Source organism: Engystomops pustulosus, chromosome 5 (genome assembly GCF_040894005.1).
Source record: "Engystomops pustulosus chromosome 5, aEngPut4.maternal, whole genome shotgun sequence".
Taxonomy (NCBI): Eukaryota; Metazoa; Chordata; class Amphibia; order Anura; family Leptodactylidae; genus Engystomops; species Engystomops pustulosus.
In genome coordinates, this window is record NC_092415.1 from 198,139,076 (window position 1) to 198,160,800 (window position 21,725).

General features: G+C 42.3%; 1 protein-coding gene across 1 annotated transcript in view; it reads right to left on the reverse strand.

Annotated features, from left to right (window-relative positions):
• CDK6 (cyclin dependent kinase 6) overlaps positions 1-21,725 on the reverse strand; it is a 93,712-nt gene that overhangs the window by 31,604 nt on the left and 40,383 nt on the right. Inside the window, exon 4 of the mRNA XM_072154316.1 lies at positions 13,122-13,289. Within this exon, the coding sequence (XP_072010417.1) occupies positions 13,122-13,289 (168 nt within the window). The remainder of the gene's footprint in view (positions 1-13,121; positions 13,290-21,725) is intronic.

The following is a 21,725-nucleotide window of genomic DNA, read 5'->3' on the forward strand; positions in this document are numbered from 1 at the left end:
CCAAAAACTGGGAAAAACTATTGACCCGAGTATAAGCCGAGGGTGGGAAATGAATTGGTCATGGACGCGGCCATGTTTTCTTCCAGCAGGCACATACTATGACGCGGCCGCTGCTGACGTCATAGTATGCGCCTGCCAGGAAGAAAACATGGCAGTGTCCATGACAGTAGAACACTCCTACAGTTTCAGGAAAGTGAATTATTATAACAGACGTTGATTTGCAGTTTATTGTTTAACCTTTTAATGCCTGAGTCCTCTTGCATTTAGTTTTTTTTTAATGCTCAATGTTAAAAAGCCACAAGTTTTTATTTTCAGTTTACAGATCTGTATGAGGGCTTGTTTTCTGCAGGAAAAACTTTGTAGTATTTTATACTGGCGCCATTTAGTATTTCATGCAATGCACTTGGAAGCTGGAAAAAAATCCAAATGTAGTGAAATTAACCAAAAAACACTGTTGCACCCCGGTATCTTGCAGGCTTTGGGGTACGGGGACTGGCAGGCTATATACTACAGGGGGCTGGCAGGCGATATACTACAGGGGGCTGGCATGCTATATACTACAGGGGGCTGTCTATATACTACAGGGGCAGGCAGGCTGTATACTAGGGGGCTATATACTTGGATTGTTATTTTATGAAAACATTTTTTGGGTTTCAAAATGGTGAAAGTCAGTCATTTTGACATTTTTTTCTGTTACAACGATCATTTTATTGAATAATAATCTTTAGGCTCTGATAGATCAGGCATTTTGGAAAGAGAGGATACCGAATAGGTTTTCAATTTAATTTGTTGGTTAATTGTTCTGTGCTCTCTTGGACAAGTAGAATGATTTGAATTTTATTTTTATATTTTAGGCCCCTTAAGCTCCCTAGAGGGGTCTGATTACAGTACATTACAATAGAATTGTATAGCAGCCCAATGTCTGCTGAGGACACTCACAGAGATTCCATCCCGTGTGTTCCAGGACTTCACTAAAATCCCACTATGTGTGATTTAAGCCTTAAAAGGAAATCTATCATCAAAATCAAACATGAAAAGCTCCTCCATGCTGTAGCTTCACAGGCCGTTACAATGTGCAGGAGCACTCCCCCCCTCTCACTGTGTGAGATTACAGTAGGCAGAGGAAAGAAGCAGCACAAAGGGGGAGGGGAGACCGTGTAACAGCCTGTGAATCTACAGCACGGAGGGGCTCCTGCAACAGCCCCAGAGCCCTTCTGGCTTTTTAGCATAATTTTAGACATTGATATAAGAAGAAAGGAGGCCATAGATAAATATTTATAGGCAATAGTCACGGTGCCTGGATGTGCTCCTTGGTTTATCATACTGGATTTTGATTTCCTTTAAAGGGATTGGCATAGTGGTTTTCCCACAAAGCAAGTTAGACCCTATCCACGGGATTTCATCCCTTAGACTATGATTAGGGGATACTATCGTGTCGAATATCCACCAATTAGCATGTTGCCCCCATTAAAATCTTTCAAATCTTTGGCCAACCCTTTTAAGAATTTGTTTTACTAGAACACCTCTCGGGGTGATCCAATGTAGGAGCAACACAACCCGTCACAGCCCTTGGTCCATGTATTGTATATTGTCCCGACCTATGAAGGAAGCCCCCCCATTAGTGCTAAGAACTATAATCAGACTCACAGCCGCCAAATATTCCACTACAAAATTTTCCTTTATATTGTTTTTCCTCTTCCTGGCTGGTGACTGTGTGCACACTTATGGCCGCCATAGCCGCAGGTGTGGAGCGCCAAAATCAGACTATAAAAGCGTTCGAGTACAATACCCCAATGTATGGCAAACTCCTCAGACATTAATAGCCGATTGTTGATAAATGGAAGCTAGAAAGCATATCCTGGATTCCTATATAAATATATTTCCCCCCGAGTTGGTTTCACTTATCTCCTGGCCTCGTTCTCGAGCATCGAGTGCCAAAGACTTGGCAGCTTCAAAGTGCGGTGCCAGGAGCGGGCCAAGCCAGGTCAAATGTGGAAAAGTCAGGGGGGGGGGAGCCGGAGGAATTCCACCTAGAGGACTTCTACAATGTCCCATTCAGCAGCCAGAGATGACAAAAGATAGTCGTCCTGTAGGGGGATCGCGGAGGAAATAAAAACCTCTTATTGATGTCTGTGGCTGATTTCATGTGTCTTACGAGAAGCGACATATGAAGAAGCGAAGATTCCTGTGACTTTCCGAAATTGTTTGTACTTTATCCACTGAGTGCAAGAAGAGACGTTGAAAATTCTTTGGAATTAGTGACATTCTTGCTTACATTTAGTGGCAAAAAACCTGCCCCGGAACTGTACTGTAAAGGAAATCTACCATCAAAATCCATCCTGATAAACCAGGGACATTACTCATAGATCCAGGCACCAGGGCTCTGGTATCTTCTTATATTTGTTCTCTATACTTCTAAACTCAACTTAAAAAATTATGCTGATGAGGTGTTACCATAGCCCCTCTATGATGCAGATTCAAAGGCTGCTACAGTGTGTCAGCCTCAAACCTGTTCTGTCAGCACTTGCTTCTGCCTGCTGTAAGCTCATTGTTGCAAAGGAAGGTTAAGGGGGGGGAGAAGAGCTCCTGCACAGTGGAACAACATGTGAAACTGTAGCATGGAGGGGCTCTGGTAACTCCCCCAGGAGCACTTCAGGCTCACTAGCATATATTTGTGATTTGTGGCATAAAATTAAGAATATTACCACAGTCCCGGTGCCTGGATCTATGAGTAATGTCCCTGGTTTATCAGGATGGATTTTGATATGTAGTTTTGGTGGTGGTGATTCAAAACTGAAGTGCTTCTAGTTATTGGACCTTTGCATATGCTGCTTTTGAACTGATATTGTACACTGGATTGGACACTGGTCTGGACTTCTTAATGCAAACTTTGGATATTAGACCAGTGTCTGAGGGAGGGAGTGGGCATGGGATTATGTTTAGTGTAGGGTGTATTTTGTTTAAAAAAAAATAAATAAATAAATAAAAATTAAAACATAAAAATTAAAATATATATATATATATATATATAGTTAGCTAGGTGTCAATGAGGCTGGACCTGCAGGTGAGTTGTTGTAAATATTTTGTATATATTGTACATAATGTTTTCTTTTATGTTTTTGTTATGTTTTATATTATATATTTTAATAAATGATCTATAGGATGTAACTCAGGATCAGTACAGGATAAGTAATGTCATTTATGTACACAGTGACTGCACCAGCAGCAGAATAGTGAGTGCAGCTCTGGGGTATAATACAGGATGTAACTCAGGATCAGTACAGGATAAGTAATGTCATGTATATACACAGTGACTGCACCAGCAGCAGAATAGTGAGTGCAGCTCTGGAGTATAATACAGGATGTAACTCAGGATCAGTACAGGATAAGTAATGTCATGTATGTACACAGTGACTGCACCAGCAGCAGAATAGTGAGTGCAGCTCTGGAGTATAATACACGATGTAACTCAGGATCAGCACAGGATATATTTATATGTAATATAGAAATATATGTGATGGGTTGGTTGTTAGGGGTAACACTACCACCATTTTTGCCAGTACTATTTCTCCACCCCAGGTCCATTATGTAAGACGTCAGACACTCAGAATGTCGTTTTTCACACGTTCTTTTCCTAAGTGTCTCATTTCCTGGTTTGTCGTCCCTCGCCAGCTGCGCTCCTATGCGGTAATGTATATATACTGTCCGTTCTGTATCGGATCTGGCTGCTGCGGTTCTTTGCCATCGCACATAAACAGCGAGGAGGACAAACTTGTGACATTGTTGGTTTTTCGTTTTTTTGGTTGATGCCCTCGCGCTCCAAACCTCACATGCCACCGGCTGACCGGGCTATGATGTCCTTACCTCTGCAATGTAAACTATGGCTGTCTGTGTGTCTGAAGTGGAAGCCTCGGAGGATCGGCTGTCTGCAAATGTCTTAACGCCGAGTAGTCGAGCGCCTCCTGCCCTGGCATAAAGTGAAGTTGTGAGGGCTCGTTTTTTTCCACATCTATGCAGAATGCGGTTTGTAGAGCGGCCCCGCGTTATGAATGCTGCTTTTTCAAGGCCGTTTCATAGTCTGATTCAACCATGCCAACCCACGGGTTATGATCTGTGATAATAAACAAGAGTTGTAATGATTTTATACCAGAATTCCCAAGGAAGGGCGCAGAATGGATTCATTAAAGCCGCCAAGAAAATATTAACCCCCTTTTCACTTTGTGGAATCAGAAACATTCCCTCGAAAAGCGTCATAAGAAAAAAAAAAAACATGTCGCTGGTTGTGACAAAAAAATCTGGCCCCAATTTATCATGAGGTGAGAATATTTAAAGCAAAACAAGCTTTACTATGTGTTTAAGGATAATAGTAAACTCATTTTTCTTCCTTTATGCTTTTAGCAGTGTGTATATATCAGTTATCCCTGAAAGCTGATCGATGAGGAGAAGCTGATAAAGTTTCTAATGACTTAACGCCTTACAGACACTTCTTGGACAATCATATTCCTTATACGTTTAATTATCAAGTAAAGTATTTTCTAGGTATGTAAGGCGTTAATCTTTAGCCTCCTCTCCCCATCTGTGGTGTGAGACTTTAAGAAACCCCCTTACTACAAGTGAAGAAGGACACAAAGAAATGGGACAGAGAAGTTTTTTTTTCATATGATAGGAGAAAAAAAAAAAATTAGCTTTAAATGTTTAAATTGACGATGACTAAAGACTATGTTGACTTCATTTGCACACACTCTGTTAAAAATGTATTCAATGTAGTGCATCTTTACCTTAATTATACCATATCAATATCAGTTTCTGGAGCCTACACACATCTCAAGTACAGGGTCGCCTATCCCATGGTCGAGTAGAATGGGAATGCAGAAGGGAAAGGTAGCTGCGCATGTGCAATGCCATGGCCAGGCAGAATAAAGAGGGAGCTGCGCATGTGCAATGCCATGGACAGGCAGAATAAAGAGGAAGCTGCGCATGTGCAATGCCATGGCCAGGCAGAATAAAGAGGGAGCTGCGCATGTGCAATGCCATGGCCAGGCAGAATAAAGGGGGAGCTGCGCATGTGCAATGCCATGGACAGGCTGAATAAAGGGGGAGCTGCACATGTACAATGCCATGGCCAGGCAGAATAAAGAGGGAGCTGTGCATGTGCAATTCCATGGAAAGGCAGAATAAAGAGGGAGCTGCACATGTGCAATGCCATGGCCAGGCAGAATAAAGAGGAAGCTGCGCATGTGCAATGCCATGGCCCGGCAGAATAAAGAGGGAGCTGCACATGTACAATGCCATGGCCAGGCAGAATAAAGGGGGAGCTGCGCATGTGCAATGCCATGGACAGGCAGAATAAAGGGGGAGCTGCGCATGTGCAATGCCATGGAAAGGCAGAATAAAGAGGAAGCTGCACATGTGCAATGCCATGGCCAGGCAGAATAAAGAGGAAGCTGCGCATGTGCAATGCCATGGCCAGGCAGAATAAAGAGGGAGCTGCACATGTACAATGCCATGGCCAGGCAGAATAAAGGGGGAGCTGTGCATGTGCAATGCCATGGACAGGCTGAATAAAGAGGGAGCTTCACATGTGCAATGCCATGGCCAGGCAGAATAAAGAGGGAACTGCGCATGTGCAATGCCATGGCCAGGCAGAATAAAGGGGGAGCTGCGCATGTGCAATGCCATGGACAGGCTGAAAAAAGGGGGAGCTGCGCATGTGCAATGCCATGGCCAGGCAGAATAAAGAGGGAGCTGCGCATGTGCAATGCCATGGCCAGGCAGAATAAAGAGGAAGCTGCGCATGTGCAATGCCATGGCCAGGCAGAATAAAGAGGAAGCTGCGCATGTGCAATGCCATGGCCAGGCAGAATAAAGAGGAAGCTGCGCATGTGCAATGCCATGGACAGGCTGAATAAAGGGGGAGCTGCGCATGTGCAATGCCATGGACAGGCTGAATAAAGGGGGAGCTGCACATGTGCAATGCCATGGACAGGCTGAATAAAGGGGGAGCTGCACATGTGCAATGCCATGGACAGGCTGAATAAAGGGGGAGCTGCACATGTGCAATGCCATGGACAGGCAGAATAAAGGGGGAGCTGTGTGTATGCAATGCCATGACTAGGCAGAACAAAGAGGTAGCTACACATGTAAAATGTCATGGACATTAATGCTATGGAAACTTAGAATGAAAAAAGTTGTTTTAATTTTACAAAAAGTGGCCACTAAAATTCTGTATGTAGTAACATAGCTCTTTTTTTTTTTTTTTTAATTAATCATAGTTGCCAACTCCCAGAGGGGAAAGGAACCATGCCCTAAGGTAACAACCCACACCCCCTGTTTGCTGGCAACAACCCACAAATCACTAGATGACCTCTATATTACATAGGAGAGCCCCTATGCAACTGCACACCTTGCACGTAAGGAATGCCCGCCCCTGCTCCTAACTCATGTTATCATTCAGTGCTGAAAACACCACAACACCCCTCCCCCCCCCCCCCCCCTCATACACAGGCCACTTGTAATTTTATCTAGGTTTGCCTTAAATTCTGTAAGTTGAATTGGAGAAGGCAAATGTTTGGATATTTGGATGCAGGTAATGTTTGTGTTATACGTTGTGGTATTTTTAGTATTTATCTTAAGAGAGACCCAGAATTTTATCCTTTATTACCTCCAGAGCTGCACTTCAGGATACACCGTACAAAGGACGAGGACGCACTGTGATTTATATACCTACACTGTTTACTTCCTTTGCGCCGTCCTTGTGAGGTCAGGTGTGGTGGTTTGTATTTTCAATATAATTTTTTTTTTGTAACAGCCCCATTTGTACTTTTATGTATGTATTACTCAATTAAGAGCCCCCCCCCCCCCCCTATTGTGGTTGGTGCCTCTGAGTCCTGCCCCCTACTGAGGTCAGTAGTTTTGAGTCCTCAACCTCAATATGTTTAGGTAGTTTAGGTAGTCTCGACCCGGTATTTTGATCCTGCCCTTGTTGAGGCCATAGTTTTTGAGTTCTGCCCCCTGTTGTGGTTGATATTTTTGATTCACATTACCTATTGTGGACAGTATTTTGGAGTTTCAATCCCTATAGTGGCTTTTATTCTTCATTCTACTTCCAGTTGAGCCCAGTGTTTTTGATATCCAACCCCTATAGCGGCTTTTATTTTTGATCCTGCCCCCTGTTGAGGCCAGTATGTTGGCGTTTTACCCCCTTTCGTTCCGTTTATTCTTGATTCTGCCCCCTGCCAGTTTTCTTGAGTTCTGCCCCCTGGTGGGGCCAGTATTTTGGATTCTTGATTCTGCCCCCTGCCAGTGTTTTTGAGTTCTGCACCCTGGTGGGGCCAGTATTTTGGAGTTTTACCCCCTTTCGTTCCGTTTATTCTTGATTCTGCCCCCTGCCAGTTTTCTTGAGTTCTGCCCCCTGGTGGGGCCAGTATTTTGAAATTTTCACCCCCTATTGTAGCTTTTATTCTTGATCCTGCCCCTGCCAGTGTTTTTGAGTTCTGCCCCCAGCTGTGGCCGGCATTTTAGGTCTTTTGTTTTTTCTTTTTGAGTTCTGCCTTCAGTTGGGGCTGCTATTTTTGTGTTATACCCCAGTCAGTATTTTGGAGTTCCACCCACTACTGTTTTATTCTTGATCCTGCTCCCTATTGTGGCCAATGTTTTTGGTTTCCATTCCCCATAGTGGTTTTTATTCTTGATCCTGCTCCCTATTGTGGCCAATGTTTTTGGTTCCATCCCCCATAGTGGTTTTTATTCTTGATCCTACTCCCTATTGTGGCCAGTGTTTTTGGTTTCCATCCCCCATAGTGGTTTTTATTCTTGATCCTGCTCCCTATTGTGGCCAGTGTTTTTGGTTTCCATCCCCCATAGTGGTTTTTATTCTTGATCCTGCCCCCTATTGTGGCCAATGTTTTTGGTTTCCATCCCCCATAGTGGTTTTTATTCTTGATCCTGCCTCCTATTGTGGCCAATGTTTTTGGTTCCATCCCCCATAGTGGTTTTTATTCTTGATGCTGCTCCCTATTGTGGCCAGTGTTTTTGGTTTCCATCCCCCATAGTGGTTTTTATTCTTGATCCTGCCCCCTATTGTGGCCAGTGTTTTTGGTTTCCATCCCCCATAGTGGTTTTTATTCTTGATCCTGCTCCCTATTGTGGCCAGTGTTTTTGGTTTCCATTCCCTTATAGTGGTTTTTATTCTTGATCCTGCCCCCTGTTATGGCCAGTGTTTTTGGTTTCCATTCCCTTATAGTGGTTTTTATTCTTGATCCTGCCCCCTGTTGTGGCCAGTGTTTCTTAGTTCCACTCTCTTGCATGGTTCATATTTTTAAATTGCACCAAATATTGTGATATTTATTTTTTACTATTGCCCCCTAATTCTGCTCCAGAATGTGGCCTGTATTTGTACATACAACCCTAACCTTCCTCCCTGTATGGCAGAGCCCTCTCAGGGTGTCCATATTCCTGGATCATGTCTTGGATGTGGTCAGCTCCTAGTAATTCCTGCCAGGGCTTCTCTGCGGTGCTCTGTCATGTCTGCTCTGCTGTGGCCTTGTCTCGTCCAGTCTCTTCCGCACTATTAGCTCAGTCTTATTTCCTCTGTTATCTAATTTTGTTTGTCTTGTCTGCCCTGGTCCAGGGGTCTGCCAAAATCAAGTGCTAGAAACTCCATGGTGTCCCATTTCCTGATCCTGTTGTGTCTTCTGTGCCGTCTCTGTGGTGGGGATTTTCTTGTGCTGCTCACAAGAAATGCAATGGAAAACTTGTATTAGATGCCGTACAATATGTTTACGATCTTTTTGAGCTGCGGTGCATCCTCTTGAATACTAAACATGGCTGACTTCCGACCCTTCTTTAAGTTAGATCTGGGGTATTACTGTATAGCTCTCATGTTCTGGGGAATAACAATTATTTAGTAGACTGTGCACTGACTGGAGGCAGCGTGTACACTAGACTGTGCACTGACTGGAGGCAGCGTGTACACTAGACTGTGCACTGACTGGCGGCAGCGTGTACACTAGACTGTGCACTGACTGGCGGCAGCGTGTACACTAGACTGTGCACTGACTGGAGGCAGCGTATACACTAGACTGTGCACTGACTGGAGGCAGCGTGTACACTAGACTGTACACTGACTGGTGGCAGTATATACACTAGACTGAGCACTGACTGGTGGCAGTGATTACACTAGACTAAGGACTGACTGGTGGCAGTATATACACTAGACTGAGGACTGACTGGTGGCAGTGATTACACTAGACTGTACACTGACTGGTGACAGTATATACACTAGACTGTACACTGACAGAGACATTGTTTACAATACACTGCGTGGCAATGTATACGATAATATGTAGTCAGCTCCCTCTGGTGGCCGTTAACACCAAGAATAGAGCTCTGATAGCCTTCCCTTCTGGACTTTATGGGGACCCCTTGCGATCGCAGCATGAGACAGATGTGTACAGAGCCTGACAGATACTACGGACAGTTACATTAGACTGCATTCTGTACATAGCTGGCAGTGAGTGGCTCCCGGGTTATGTGATTACCGCGCTCCGATTAGCACTGCTGGATTGTTTATTCTTCAGTAATTCCTTCCCACTGTAAAAAGGTGCTTTTTAAATGCCACATTCCAGCGCCGGTGCCAATAACTCACTGGAGCATATTTTCCCACAAGAACTGATACGCTGCACAGAACTCGCCCTATCCTAGTCTTCTGCTATTTGCAAGTGAAATGCAGACAGCCAGGAGAGGGTTAACAGACAGGGTGCCCCGCTGGGTGGCGAATGTCTGCCTGCGTTATGTACATACAAGTATCTATCTGAGGAATGTGCCCGTCTCACCCTCCTGGAGGTAACGGGTCAGAACACAATATACATGTGACTATGACAGGGGCATCAGAGAAGGGCAATTTTTACCTTTATCGTTCATTATACAGGCGGTCCCCTACTTAAGGACACCCGACTTACAGACGACCCCTAGTTACAGACGGACCCCTCTGCCCCCTGTGACCTCTGGTGAAGTCTCTGGATGTTACTATAGTCCCAGACTGCAATGATCAGCTGTAAGGTGTCTGTAATGAAGCTTTATTGATAATCCTTGGTCCCAGTACAGCAAAAAATTTGGAAACTCCAATTTGTCTACAACTACAATTATAAAATATACAGTTTCGACTTACATACAAAGTCAACTGCCTGTATACAGATATTTTACATAAATATTCAAAATTTTGTGCAAGGTTCTGTTTTGTGAATGTAATACATTGTTGCAGTGGTCAGATACAGTTTTTTATCCAAAATTTAAAATTCTTAAGTAGCTGTAGAGCTAAGGTTATAGAGGAAGTGTCGGGGCGAATTGGGGCAATAAGCCACCGGTGGTTTCGTGTCAGTAATTATGCGGCTATCAAAATGAAAAACATTTATACATTATAGGTGCCTCCTGCGCAGTCGCACAGTGAAGCCAGTGTGCAGTGGTTACAGCGCTTGCGCAATGAAGCCGCGGTGTACTGCTGCAGCATTAGTGATGTACAGCGCAGGGGGCACCAGAGATGGGTCAGATGCGTCTCATAACTAGTATTTTTTTTATATATGGTCCACGGAGGGACTTGCTAAAGGGTGATTCGGGACGTGTGGGTGGTTTTAGTGTCCATCGTCTCTATAAAGATAACACTGACCCATCATTACATCACTACTGATAATAGATGATGTCACAGCTTATCTCCTCCCCCTCCCTGTACAATGACCTCTATATAGATGACACTGACCCATCATTACATCACTACTGACAATAGATGATGTCACAGCTTATCTCCTCCCCCTCCCTGTACAATGACCTCTATATAGATAACACTGACCCATCATTACATCACTACTGACAATAGATGATGTCACAGCTTATCTCCTCCCCCTCCCTGTACAATGACCTCTATATAGATAACACTGACCCATCATTACATCACTACTGACAATAGATGATGTCACAGCTTATCTCCTCCTCCTCCCTGTACAATGACCTCTATATAGATAACACTGACCCATCATTACATCACTAGTGACAATAGATGATGTCACAGCTTATCCCCTCCCCCTCCCTGTACAATGACCTCTATATAGATAACACTGACCCATCATTACATCAGTACTGACAATAGATGATGTCACAGCTTATCTCCTCCCCCTCCTGTACAATGACCTCTATATAGATAACACTGACCCATCATTACATCACTACTGATAATAGATGATGTCACAGCTTATCTCCTCCCCCTCCCCGTACAATGTCCTCTATATAGATAACGCTGACCCATCATTACATCACTACTGACAATAGATGATGTCACAGCTTATCTCCTCCTCCTGTACAATGACCTCTATATAGATAACACTGACCCATCATTACATCACTACTGACAATAGATGATGTCACAGCTTATCTCCTCCCCCTTCTTGTACAATGACCTCTATATAGATAACACTGACCCATCATTACATCACTACTGGCAATAGATGATGTCACAGCTTATCTCCTCCCCCTCCCTGTACAATGACCCCTATATAGATAACACTGACCCATCATTACATCACTACTGACAATAGATGATGTCACAGCTTATCTCCTCCCCCTCCCTGTACAATGACCTCTATATAGATAACACTGACCCATCATTACATCACTACTGACAATAGATGATGTCACAGCTTATCTCCTCCCCCTCCCTGTACAATGACCTCTTTATAGATTACACTGACCCATCATTACATCACTACTGACAATAGATGATGTCACAGCTTATCTCCTCCCCCTCCCTGTACAATGACCTCTATATAGATAACACTGACCCATCATTACATCACTACTGACAATAGATGGTGTCACAGCTTATCTCCTCCTCCTCCCTGTACAATGACCTCTATATAGATAACACTGACCCATTATGATTTTAACGAGTCAAAAAAACAAACAAAATGACATTCCCTTGAGCAACCCTGACACAAGAGCTTGCACTTACTATCCATTTAGATTGTGAGTATGGGTATAGTGGAGGCATCATCTGTGTAGTTCACATGCTGTGATACATCTTCTGGTAATGAGTATAATTTGCTATAGAAGTGATACATCTCTCATTCTTATTCTGAGCTCATACATACGGTAATTTCCAGGGTTAGTCATTCTACAAATTTATGATGTAGAATATTTCTTCGAAGTGTGACTGAGAGGTGACCATATTTGGAAATTATCGTCATATTCTGACCTGCTCGAAAAAATTTCAGTAGTGGAGTTCTGGTTCATACAGATTTGCAAAAAAAAAAATTCAACAAGAGTAACCCTTTAATGGCTGCCCAAAATTATAGATGGGGTTGAGGTGTTAAAATGCTATTTATACCACATAAAATAAGGTCACATCGATAAAACATAAAAAAAAAAAAAATTAAAAGCCATTAAAATCATAAAAATAATCTGTTGTGAACATAATTGACCTGGTCGTAAAGGAGTTTACAAAGTAACATCCCCTTTAATAAAAATATATACCATATATACTCAAGTATAAGACTAGTTTTTCAGCACAAAAAATGTGCTGAAAACCCAAACTCGGCTTATACTTGAGTAAAAAAAAATATACCATATATACTCGAGTATAAGCCTAGTTTTTCAGCACAAAAAATGTGCTGAAAACCCAAACTCGGCTTATACTTGAGTAAAAAATATATAGGTTTTACCAGGTTTTTATGGTAAAATTAGGGGTCTTGGCTTATACTTGGGTCGGCTTATACTCGAGTATATACGGTATATAGGTTTTGCCAGGTTTTTGTGGTTAATTTAGGGGCCTCGGCTTATACTTGGTTCGGCTTATACTCTAGTATATATATATATATATATATATATCTGCAATCAGTTGATCTGTATTTGCCCGACTTGGTTAAAGGAAGTTACAGTTTTCCCTATAGTGGCCACTACTGGAGAAATGTAGTATTACATTCCCCAATTTAGAAACAGAAAATATTTTCTAATTAAGAGCCACTTTTTGATCCCTAAAACAACTTCACAAGTAGAACATTAAAACCTGATAGGACAGCCTTCATCATCCGTTACACTCCATGTATAAAAATATGACTACAATGTATAAAACATACCACTGACGTAAGTGCCATCTGGAAGCTGTAGATCCTCGCAAGGCCAAAGTCTGCTAACTTTATCTGTCCATTACTAGTGACCAGAATGTTCTGAGGTTTAAGGTCTCGATGTACTACCCGGTGTGAATGGAGAAAGTCCAATCCTTGAAGAAGCTGATGCATCATGTCCTACAAAAAGGGCAAAAAAAAAAACATGGAGATGAAACAACTCAACTAAACTCATTCAATGGAAAGCCTTGACCTAACTTGGTCATCTTGCGCAGTATCTAGTTGTCTAGAAGGAGACCTTTAAATACAATATATACTCGAGTATAAGCCGAGTTTTTCAGCACAAAAAAATTGTGCTGAAACCCCAAACTCGGCTTATACTCGAGTAAAAAAAATAAAAAAATTATATATATATATTATACACACATACATACACCTTTCTGGCTTCCCTCGCTGCTGGCTATATACTGGGGCAGGGGGCTGGCTATATACTGGGGCAGGGGGCTGGCTATATACTGGGGTATATGGGATGGCAGCCTATATACTGGAGGGCAGGTGCTGGCTATATACTATAGGGCAGGGTCCGGCAGGCTATATACTGGGGAGGCTGTGACCAATGCATTTCCCACCCTGGGCTTATACTCGAGTCAATAGGTTTTCCCAGGCTTTTGTGGTAAAATTAGGGGCCTCGGCTTATACTTGGGTCAACTTATACTCGAGTATATACGGGTAGTTTATTTCGGTTAAAAATCTGATTGATAAAGCCTGAATGAGATAGAGAATGGTGATACTTGAGATAGTTTCCATAAACGAAAATACAGTGAAACCGATCCAACTTTTCGAGAAGGTCACCACCATGTCTAGACCTTCTTGGTTTCTAGTAGTTTCTAGTTGGTTTCTGTGGGTTATCTAGAAGGAGACCTTTAAATAGTTTATTTAGGTTAAAAATCTGATTGATAAAGCCTGAGTGAGATCGAGAATGGTGATACTTGAGATGGTTTCCATAAAAGTAAATAGAGTGAAACCAGGTCACCATCATGTCTATAGTTTTAAAGAGAACCCACCGACCTCCACCAACTTTGTGTCAATCCACTGATTTGGGCACAGTTGGAATTTTCTCTAGCCCCCCCGTCGTTCCTGGGGAATTATCACCATTATTTTTGTCCGTGAGTATTGTAATTAGGCTCTAAACCATCAAGTGGGCGGTCTTGGGATAGATCAGACCGCCTTGCACCTCCCACTTAACGGTAGTGACCCTAATTAGCATATTGGGCATTTTTACTAATGGCACTGATTATTCATTAGTGGTGGGGGCAAGAGAAAGAAATCGGCAATGGCACCAGTGTAGCGCCACCTACTGGAGGATGCAAAGACTTGGTGAAAGTTTCTCTGGTGTTTCCCCAGAAGAACAACTTTACCAAAACATCACCTGTCTGAGGAGACCATATTATTTAAGAGATATTTTCCTATTCATCATATATTATGCTAGTCGACATTAAGGGGGAGATCTATCACTGCTTCTACGCGTACAAGCAGTGGAATTTAATGTGCGATTAAAATTACGAATACCCCACCTCCACGGCAAGCAACTACGCCAGGTTGGAGGTTTGCCCCGTGGCTTCACTGCCAGCCAAATACATCAAGAGGTATCTGGCCAAAAACCCTGGGGGTTGGCTTTGGCCACAATCATACGCCACTAAGTGTTTAAATCCCCTGCAGTGCCTCCGCAGGAGAACTGATGCAATGCAACTTGTCAGAATTAATTAATGGGCCTTCTATACAGACAGTCCCCGGATTATGTACATGATAGTGTCCATAGGTTTGTTCTTAAGTTGAAATTGTATTTTAGTTGAAACTGTATATTTTATAATTGTAGTTCTAGACAATTTTTTATTTTTTTTTGCCCCAGTGACAATTGGAGTTTCAAATTTTTTTGCTGTAATTGCACCAAGGATTATGAATAAAGCTTCATTACAGACACCTTACAGCTGATCATTGCAGTCAGGGACTATAGTAACATCCAGAGAGCTTCACCAGATGTCACAGTGGGCAGGGAGGTCCGTCTTTAACTAGGGGTGTATGTCGGGTGTCCTTAAGTAGGGGACCGTCTTTATAGTATACAAACATACTAGGTCCTCCAGAGAAGAATCTCCTATCTCAACCATCTAAAAGTTTGAAATATTTTAACCCTTTGTTGATTAAAGAATTTTATTTGTTGCTGAACCCAACAAATTCACATTTCATATGTATATTTCATAATTTAAAGAATTCATATCCCATCCCTACCTAAGTTATTAAGTTAGCACCACATAACTGGTGGAGTAGACATTTATTCCTCAACTACACGTCCCCCATTTGTAACTGAGGTACTGGAGTCCACCAGTAGACCACTCCAATTTCACGTGGCTCATAGGCACCAGATATTTTCCTAAGTCCAGTGACCCATTTCAGTTCTTGGCTCTCGATGAATGAGCTGGGACTCCGGGAAGTGGAATATCACTTCTCTATGTGGTAGTGTGTGGGACGTCAATGTGGCAGATGTTGATAAGCGAGGCTGCGGACGGGCAGGAAAGGTACGTTATAGCATGGGGCTAGCTTTTTTCGGCTCCCCTTTCCTGCAGCTGTGACTGGATAGAAGCTAATTGTCTCCTCTGGTCTAACCTCAGAGATAAAGTCTGGAAGATGCCGGGCAACTTTTTTCTTATTTTTAACGGTCACTTCCTCTCTGGTGTAACTTGCATGACAGCATGTGACAAGCCGAAAATTAATGGGGACACTGCTGTGCCAATAGCCTTGAATAGCTCCGACACTGGATGCGGCCTGCCTGCTTGGCCACCCAGCCAAGACCTCACATGAAACGTGGCCAGGGGCCCACAGCGCTATTCATTGACAAGCCAGCTGGTCGCTGATTAAAGAGATAAAACAATGCTCCGCAGTCACATAGGGACAGGGTTAACCACTGCTCTAAAGAAACGTTGTTTTAACCCCATTGTAGTTTATGGAGACCCCCAATAACATCCATAAGTTACTACATAAACATACAAGAAAAAATGTCTGAAATTCATTCGAGGCAGATGCCCCCTCCTCACAGTACAGTACTGATGGCTAACACAGGCCAATAATGTTTGATAGGGAAGAGGGGGAATGAACCAAAGTACAGTGGCCACAAAGTATTTTATGATCTACAAAGAAGGTTGACTTCCTTTGTGAATACATGACATCACATATTTTGCACTAATCATGAGTTACATCCTGTATTATACTCCAGAGCTGCACTCACTATTCTGCTGCTGGTGCAGTCACTGTGTACATACATGACATTACTTATCCTGTACTGATCCTGAGTTACATCCTGTATTATACTCCAGAGCTGCACTCACTATTCTGCTGCTGGTGCAGTCACTGTGTACATACATGACATTACTTATCCTGTACTGATCCTGAGTTACATCCTGTATTATACTCCAGAGCTGCACTCACTATTCTGCTGCTGGTGCAGTCACTGTGTACATACATGACATTACTTATCCTGTACTGATCCTGAGTTACATCATGTATTATACTCCAGAGCTGCACTCACTATTCTGCTGCTGGTGCAGTCACTGTGTACATACATGACATTACTTATCCTGTACTGATCCTGAGTTACATCCTGTATTATACCCCAGAGCTGCACTCACTATTCTGCTGCTGGTGCAGTCACTGTGTACATACATGACATTACTTATCCTGTACTGATCCTGAGTTACATCCTGTATTATACTCCAGAGCTGCACTCACTATTCTGCTGCTGGTGTAGTCACTGTGTACATACATGACATTACTTATCCTGTACTGACCCTGAGTTACATCCTGTATTATACCCCAGAGCTGCACTCACTATTCTGCTGCTGGTGCAGTCACTGTGTACATACATGACATTACTTATCCTGTACTGATCCTGAGTTACATCCTGTATTATACCCCAGAGCTGCACTCACTATTCTGCTGCTGGTGCAGTCACTGTGTACATACATGACATTACTTATCCTGTACTGATCCTGAATAACGTCCTGTATTATACTCCAGAGCTGCACTCACTATTCTGCTGGTGGATATTATTACGAATGTGAAAAAAAAAATCCCCCCACACCAGTCAAAGATCTTGTCATTTTAGCATTTATGGATGACTAATGGCTAGACAGTGAAGACAGTGTCTAAATGTTAAGACCTGACCACTAGACCATGTACTACCCATGATCTGTCACTTCATGGACCTGTTTTTTTTTTTGTCAGATTAGTAATGTCTGACTGCTGGTCATGACTGGCAGAATGGAGAAGCTCAAGTCCCCCTTAGCTGTCCTGGGGGGGTCCTGGACGCTTATCAGGGATCCACACGGGATACTGACAATTTATACGATTTAGCTTAAAGGGTTAATCTATTGGAGAAAAACTTTCCCTTCAGAAGTTAAAGGGGTTGTCCACTTTCAGCAAATATTTGATATGGGTTGTGTAAGGAAAAGTTATCCAATTTTCCATTATATTTTCTGTATCGATTCCTCGCGGTTTTCTAGATCTCTGCTTGCTGTCCTGCCATAAAAGCTTCTATGTTTACCTTCCAGTGGAAAGAAATCTGTCCATGTGATGTGATGGAGGAGTAGGATCCGTTATTAACACACATAATATTAACAATGATAATAATGGTTTGTGCACCCGCCTGTCCATCACATCACATGGACAGATTTCTACCCACTGGAAGTAACATAGAAGCTTCCTATAGAATGACAGCAAGCAGAGATCTAGAAAACTGTGAGGAATTGATACAGAAAGAATATTGGAAAATTGTAGAACTTTTCCTTACACAAACAATATCAAATATTTGCTGAAAGTGGACAACCCCTTTAAAGGTAAATTTTCTGTCAACATGGTAATGGTCTAACCTGTCGCCACCTGAGCTGGGTATCCTTCCCCAGTGACAGGAGCTGATAGGTCTATATCGCGGCCTATTAGATTAGGCATCCAGAGGTTCCCCTAACATCTGAACGGTGCTGGATTTTTATTGGTTGTCTTAATGTTTCAGTTTCTTCTATAAAGGGCTCTCCGGGGGCGGCCATTCACAATGTCCATCCTTCAGGAGCTGTTATTGTCGAGGGGCTTACGTTTTATTCGTGTCATGGCCTGTTTATTAGCATTACAGAGGATACTTCCCTCACAGAGTGAGAGGACAATTTTATCTGGCACCACATCCGGATTTATGATCCGATTTGTTCTGCTGATGTATAATTCTGGTCTTATGTTGTTTACAAAGTAATAAAGAAGCCATTGTCATACATTTTCTGTCTAAGACGTGCCTATTGTGTATTTATCTATGCCATTAAAATATGGGGGAGATTTATCAGACGTGTCTGAGAGCAACCAATCAGAGCTCAGCTTTCACATTTTCATAGCTGTTAATAATATAAAAGCTGAGCTCTGATTGGTTTCCATGAGCAGCTAGAACAGCTCTGCTCTCAAACACTTTGGATAAATCTCCTCCACCTGTGAACTGAACCGGAAGTCTCATATTAGTAAATGACCAATGGAAGATGCTAGAAGTCAGTGTTACAGGGCAGCCGAGGAGAACATGTGGTCCCCCATTCTGCAAATCATAGGAGATTCCCACCATTCAGACTCGCACAATAAGACATTTATCCTCTACCATTTTAGTTTCATAGTTACCAGGTTCTGGATGCAACTACCACTTGAACACAGATTTTATACAGAGCAGAACCTTCACCCATGAAATCCTCCTACATCTCTTCCTGCTCTCTATAGACATAGTCATTTCAGGACCTTTGAAGGTCCTCCAAAAGGTCCTAAAACCACAGACGGAAAGCAGCAGAAGGGACACATCCCCCAAGAAGCTGATTCTAGTACCAGATGTAGGAAGTGATTCCAGACTTGTAGGGGATATAATATTCCTACAGACCAGGGCCCATGGCAGTCGTAATCCACCCTTGGATAGATATATTTCTCCATTCATGAAAAATGTCCCTTTACAGTATCTAGTTATCTATTTTATCTCATGTGTGATGAAGGTCCAGCCACTATGGCATGTATTCAGTGACCAGCTGCGCTTCCATACAATTCTACGTTACAGGCTTGAACGGTCATACAGCTGAAACGTTGCAGAGGATGGATGGATTAAACACCATTTGTTTCACTTGAATTGGAGTGCTGCCGTTTTTCTTCTCATAGATAGATATGAGATAGAGAGATATGAGATAGAGAGAGAGAGAGATAGATAGATACATAGATATGGGATAGATATGGGATAGATAGATAGATATGAGATAGATAGATAGATAGATAGATAGATAGGAGATAGATAGATAGATATGAGATAGATAGATAGATAGATAGGAGATAGATAGATAGATATGAGATAGATAGATAGATAGATAGGAGATAGATAGATAGATATGAGATAGATAGATAGATAGATAGATAGATAAAGTAAAAAACGGGCAGCACTCCATGGTTCAAAATTTCAAAATAAAAGGTGAACTTTATTGAACAAGTGGCGACGTTTCGGTGTGTAACACCTTCATCAAGCTTGATAGATAGATAGATAGATAGATAGAATCTCACGTGACCGGTGTGCTGCGCAATTTCCTTGTCGTTTATCGCTGGAGGTCCTTGGGAAGCTTGAACCCACCTGCACAAGATATTGAATGTGCTGCTTGCACTTTCTATATGTAGATATATAGATAGATATGAGATAGATAGATAGATAGATATAAGATAGATAGATAGATATAGATAGATAGATATGAGATAGATATAGATAGATATGAGATAGATATAGATAGATATGAGATAGATAGATAGATATGAGATAGATAGATAGATAGATAGATAGATAGATAGATATGAGATAGATAGATAGATAGATAGATAGATATGAGATAGATAGATATGAGATAGATAGATAGATAGATAGATAGATATGAGATAGATAGATATGAGATAGATAGATAGATATGAGATAGATAGATAGATAGATAGATAGATAGATAGATAGATAGATAGATAGATAGATCTTCATGTAGTGTAATTACATGTTATCTGGCCACCCATTATATATACACCGCTGCAGAATAGGATGGCGCTATATAAATAAAAATACATTATTATTTTGTTATTGCTGTATTATGATGTTTAGAACATATTTTAGATATATCCCCCTACGTCTGTGATCTGTACAGGGTGTGACGGACATTCATGTATCTCTATGCTGATGCTCGGTTCTGCCTTCTCCTAGAATCTTGCGCCGCCCTTGAATTGCCAGCGTCTTTCATTGAGTTATAATGAAAACTTCTCCCTCTCTATATAATGACAAACATTGTTGACAGGGGTTCTCTGAGGGCAGCGAGCGAAACTTCAATGACCAGAATTGGCTGCTGTCCCAATTCCGGAAATCTGACATTAAAAACTTGTAATGGAGGCTATCATAGTATCAGGAAACATGACCGCGGCCGGCAGCTGATAAGAATACTAACAATCTTATCCGAGGAGGAAGAAGAGAATGAAGGCGACTCGGCGGACAGCCTCAATGGGTCCTGAAAATATTTCCCATGCATTAAAGGGAGACTGTCAGCAGTCTGACGGTGCGAGATTGCTGCCATCAACATTGGCACATATTGCAAAATAGATTGTAGCTTCTCCCAGTGCACTGCGGATGTGTCCTCACACTGCTGTGCTCTAAACTCCCTTGATTAAACAATTCCACAGCCCCTCCCCCATGGGTGACTGCTGTAACATAGTAACAGAAGCCTTCTGATGCTTTTACACATGACGAGATGGGTGAAGCTATGAGGCAGCCTATTGCTAAAAACTAGGAGACCTTGTCCTCCGTGGACTTGTATACGCATCACAGCCAACTCCCATTTGTTCTAAGTGAAAAATGCATCAGGCTTCTGGTTAGATATTACAGCATTCACTCAGAGCTGATGGGAGGGGCTATAATGTAGCTCAACGGAAAGAACAGCTCCACGGCTATTACCTAGTGCTAATTATGCATGATCAAAACTGACTATTATATGTTAACTAATCTAGAACTCTAAAGAAAAAAATGTGCATATTAAAAATGTTGTTAATTTTGCGGGTTATCAATTTGATTTTTCTACCCTTTTTTTGTGACCACCATAAAAATAACTCTTAAAGGGCTAATTTAACTCTCCCAAATTCTCTTCCACTCCGAGATGCAGTAACATCACTCTATCCTTATCCCATCTTAAAGGGGTTGTCCACTGACAAAAAAGATTAACAAGTTAATTCCATAATAGTGTCATCCATATTGTACTTACCCCTGGTAAACTTTGTCTGTAGTCCCTAGGACAGGACTTCTACACATTTTTCCAACCACTGACATGGGAGCAGTTATCACAACGAGGGCATACATACAGTAATGTCCAAAAGCGCCCTGACCCACATGAAATCGGCAGGACACCTTAGGCTACAGGAAGCCCTGAGTCCTGCTACCAGTGGGTCACATGACCTAGGGTTCCACAGGAGTGTAGAGAAATTTTACTGACTAATTCCTCTTTCTACAAATTAATATGGACCCACTGATCTAACCTTTGCCCCACCCCCATC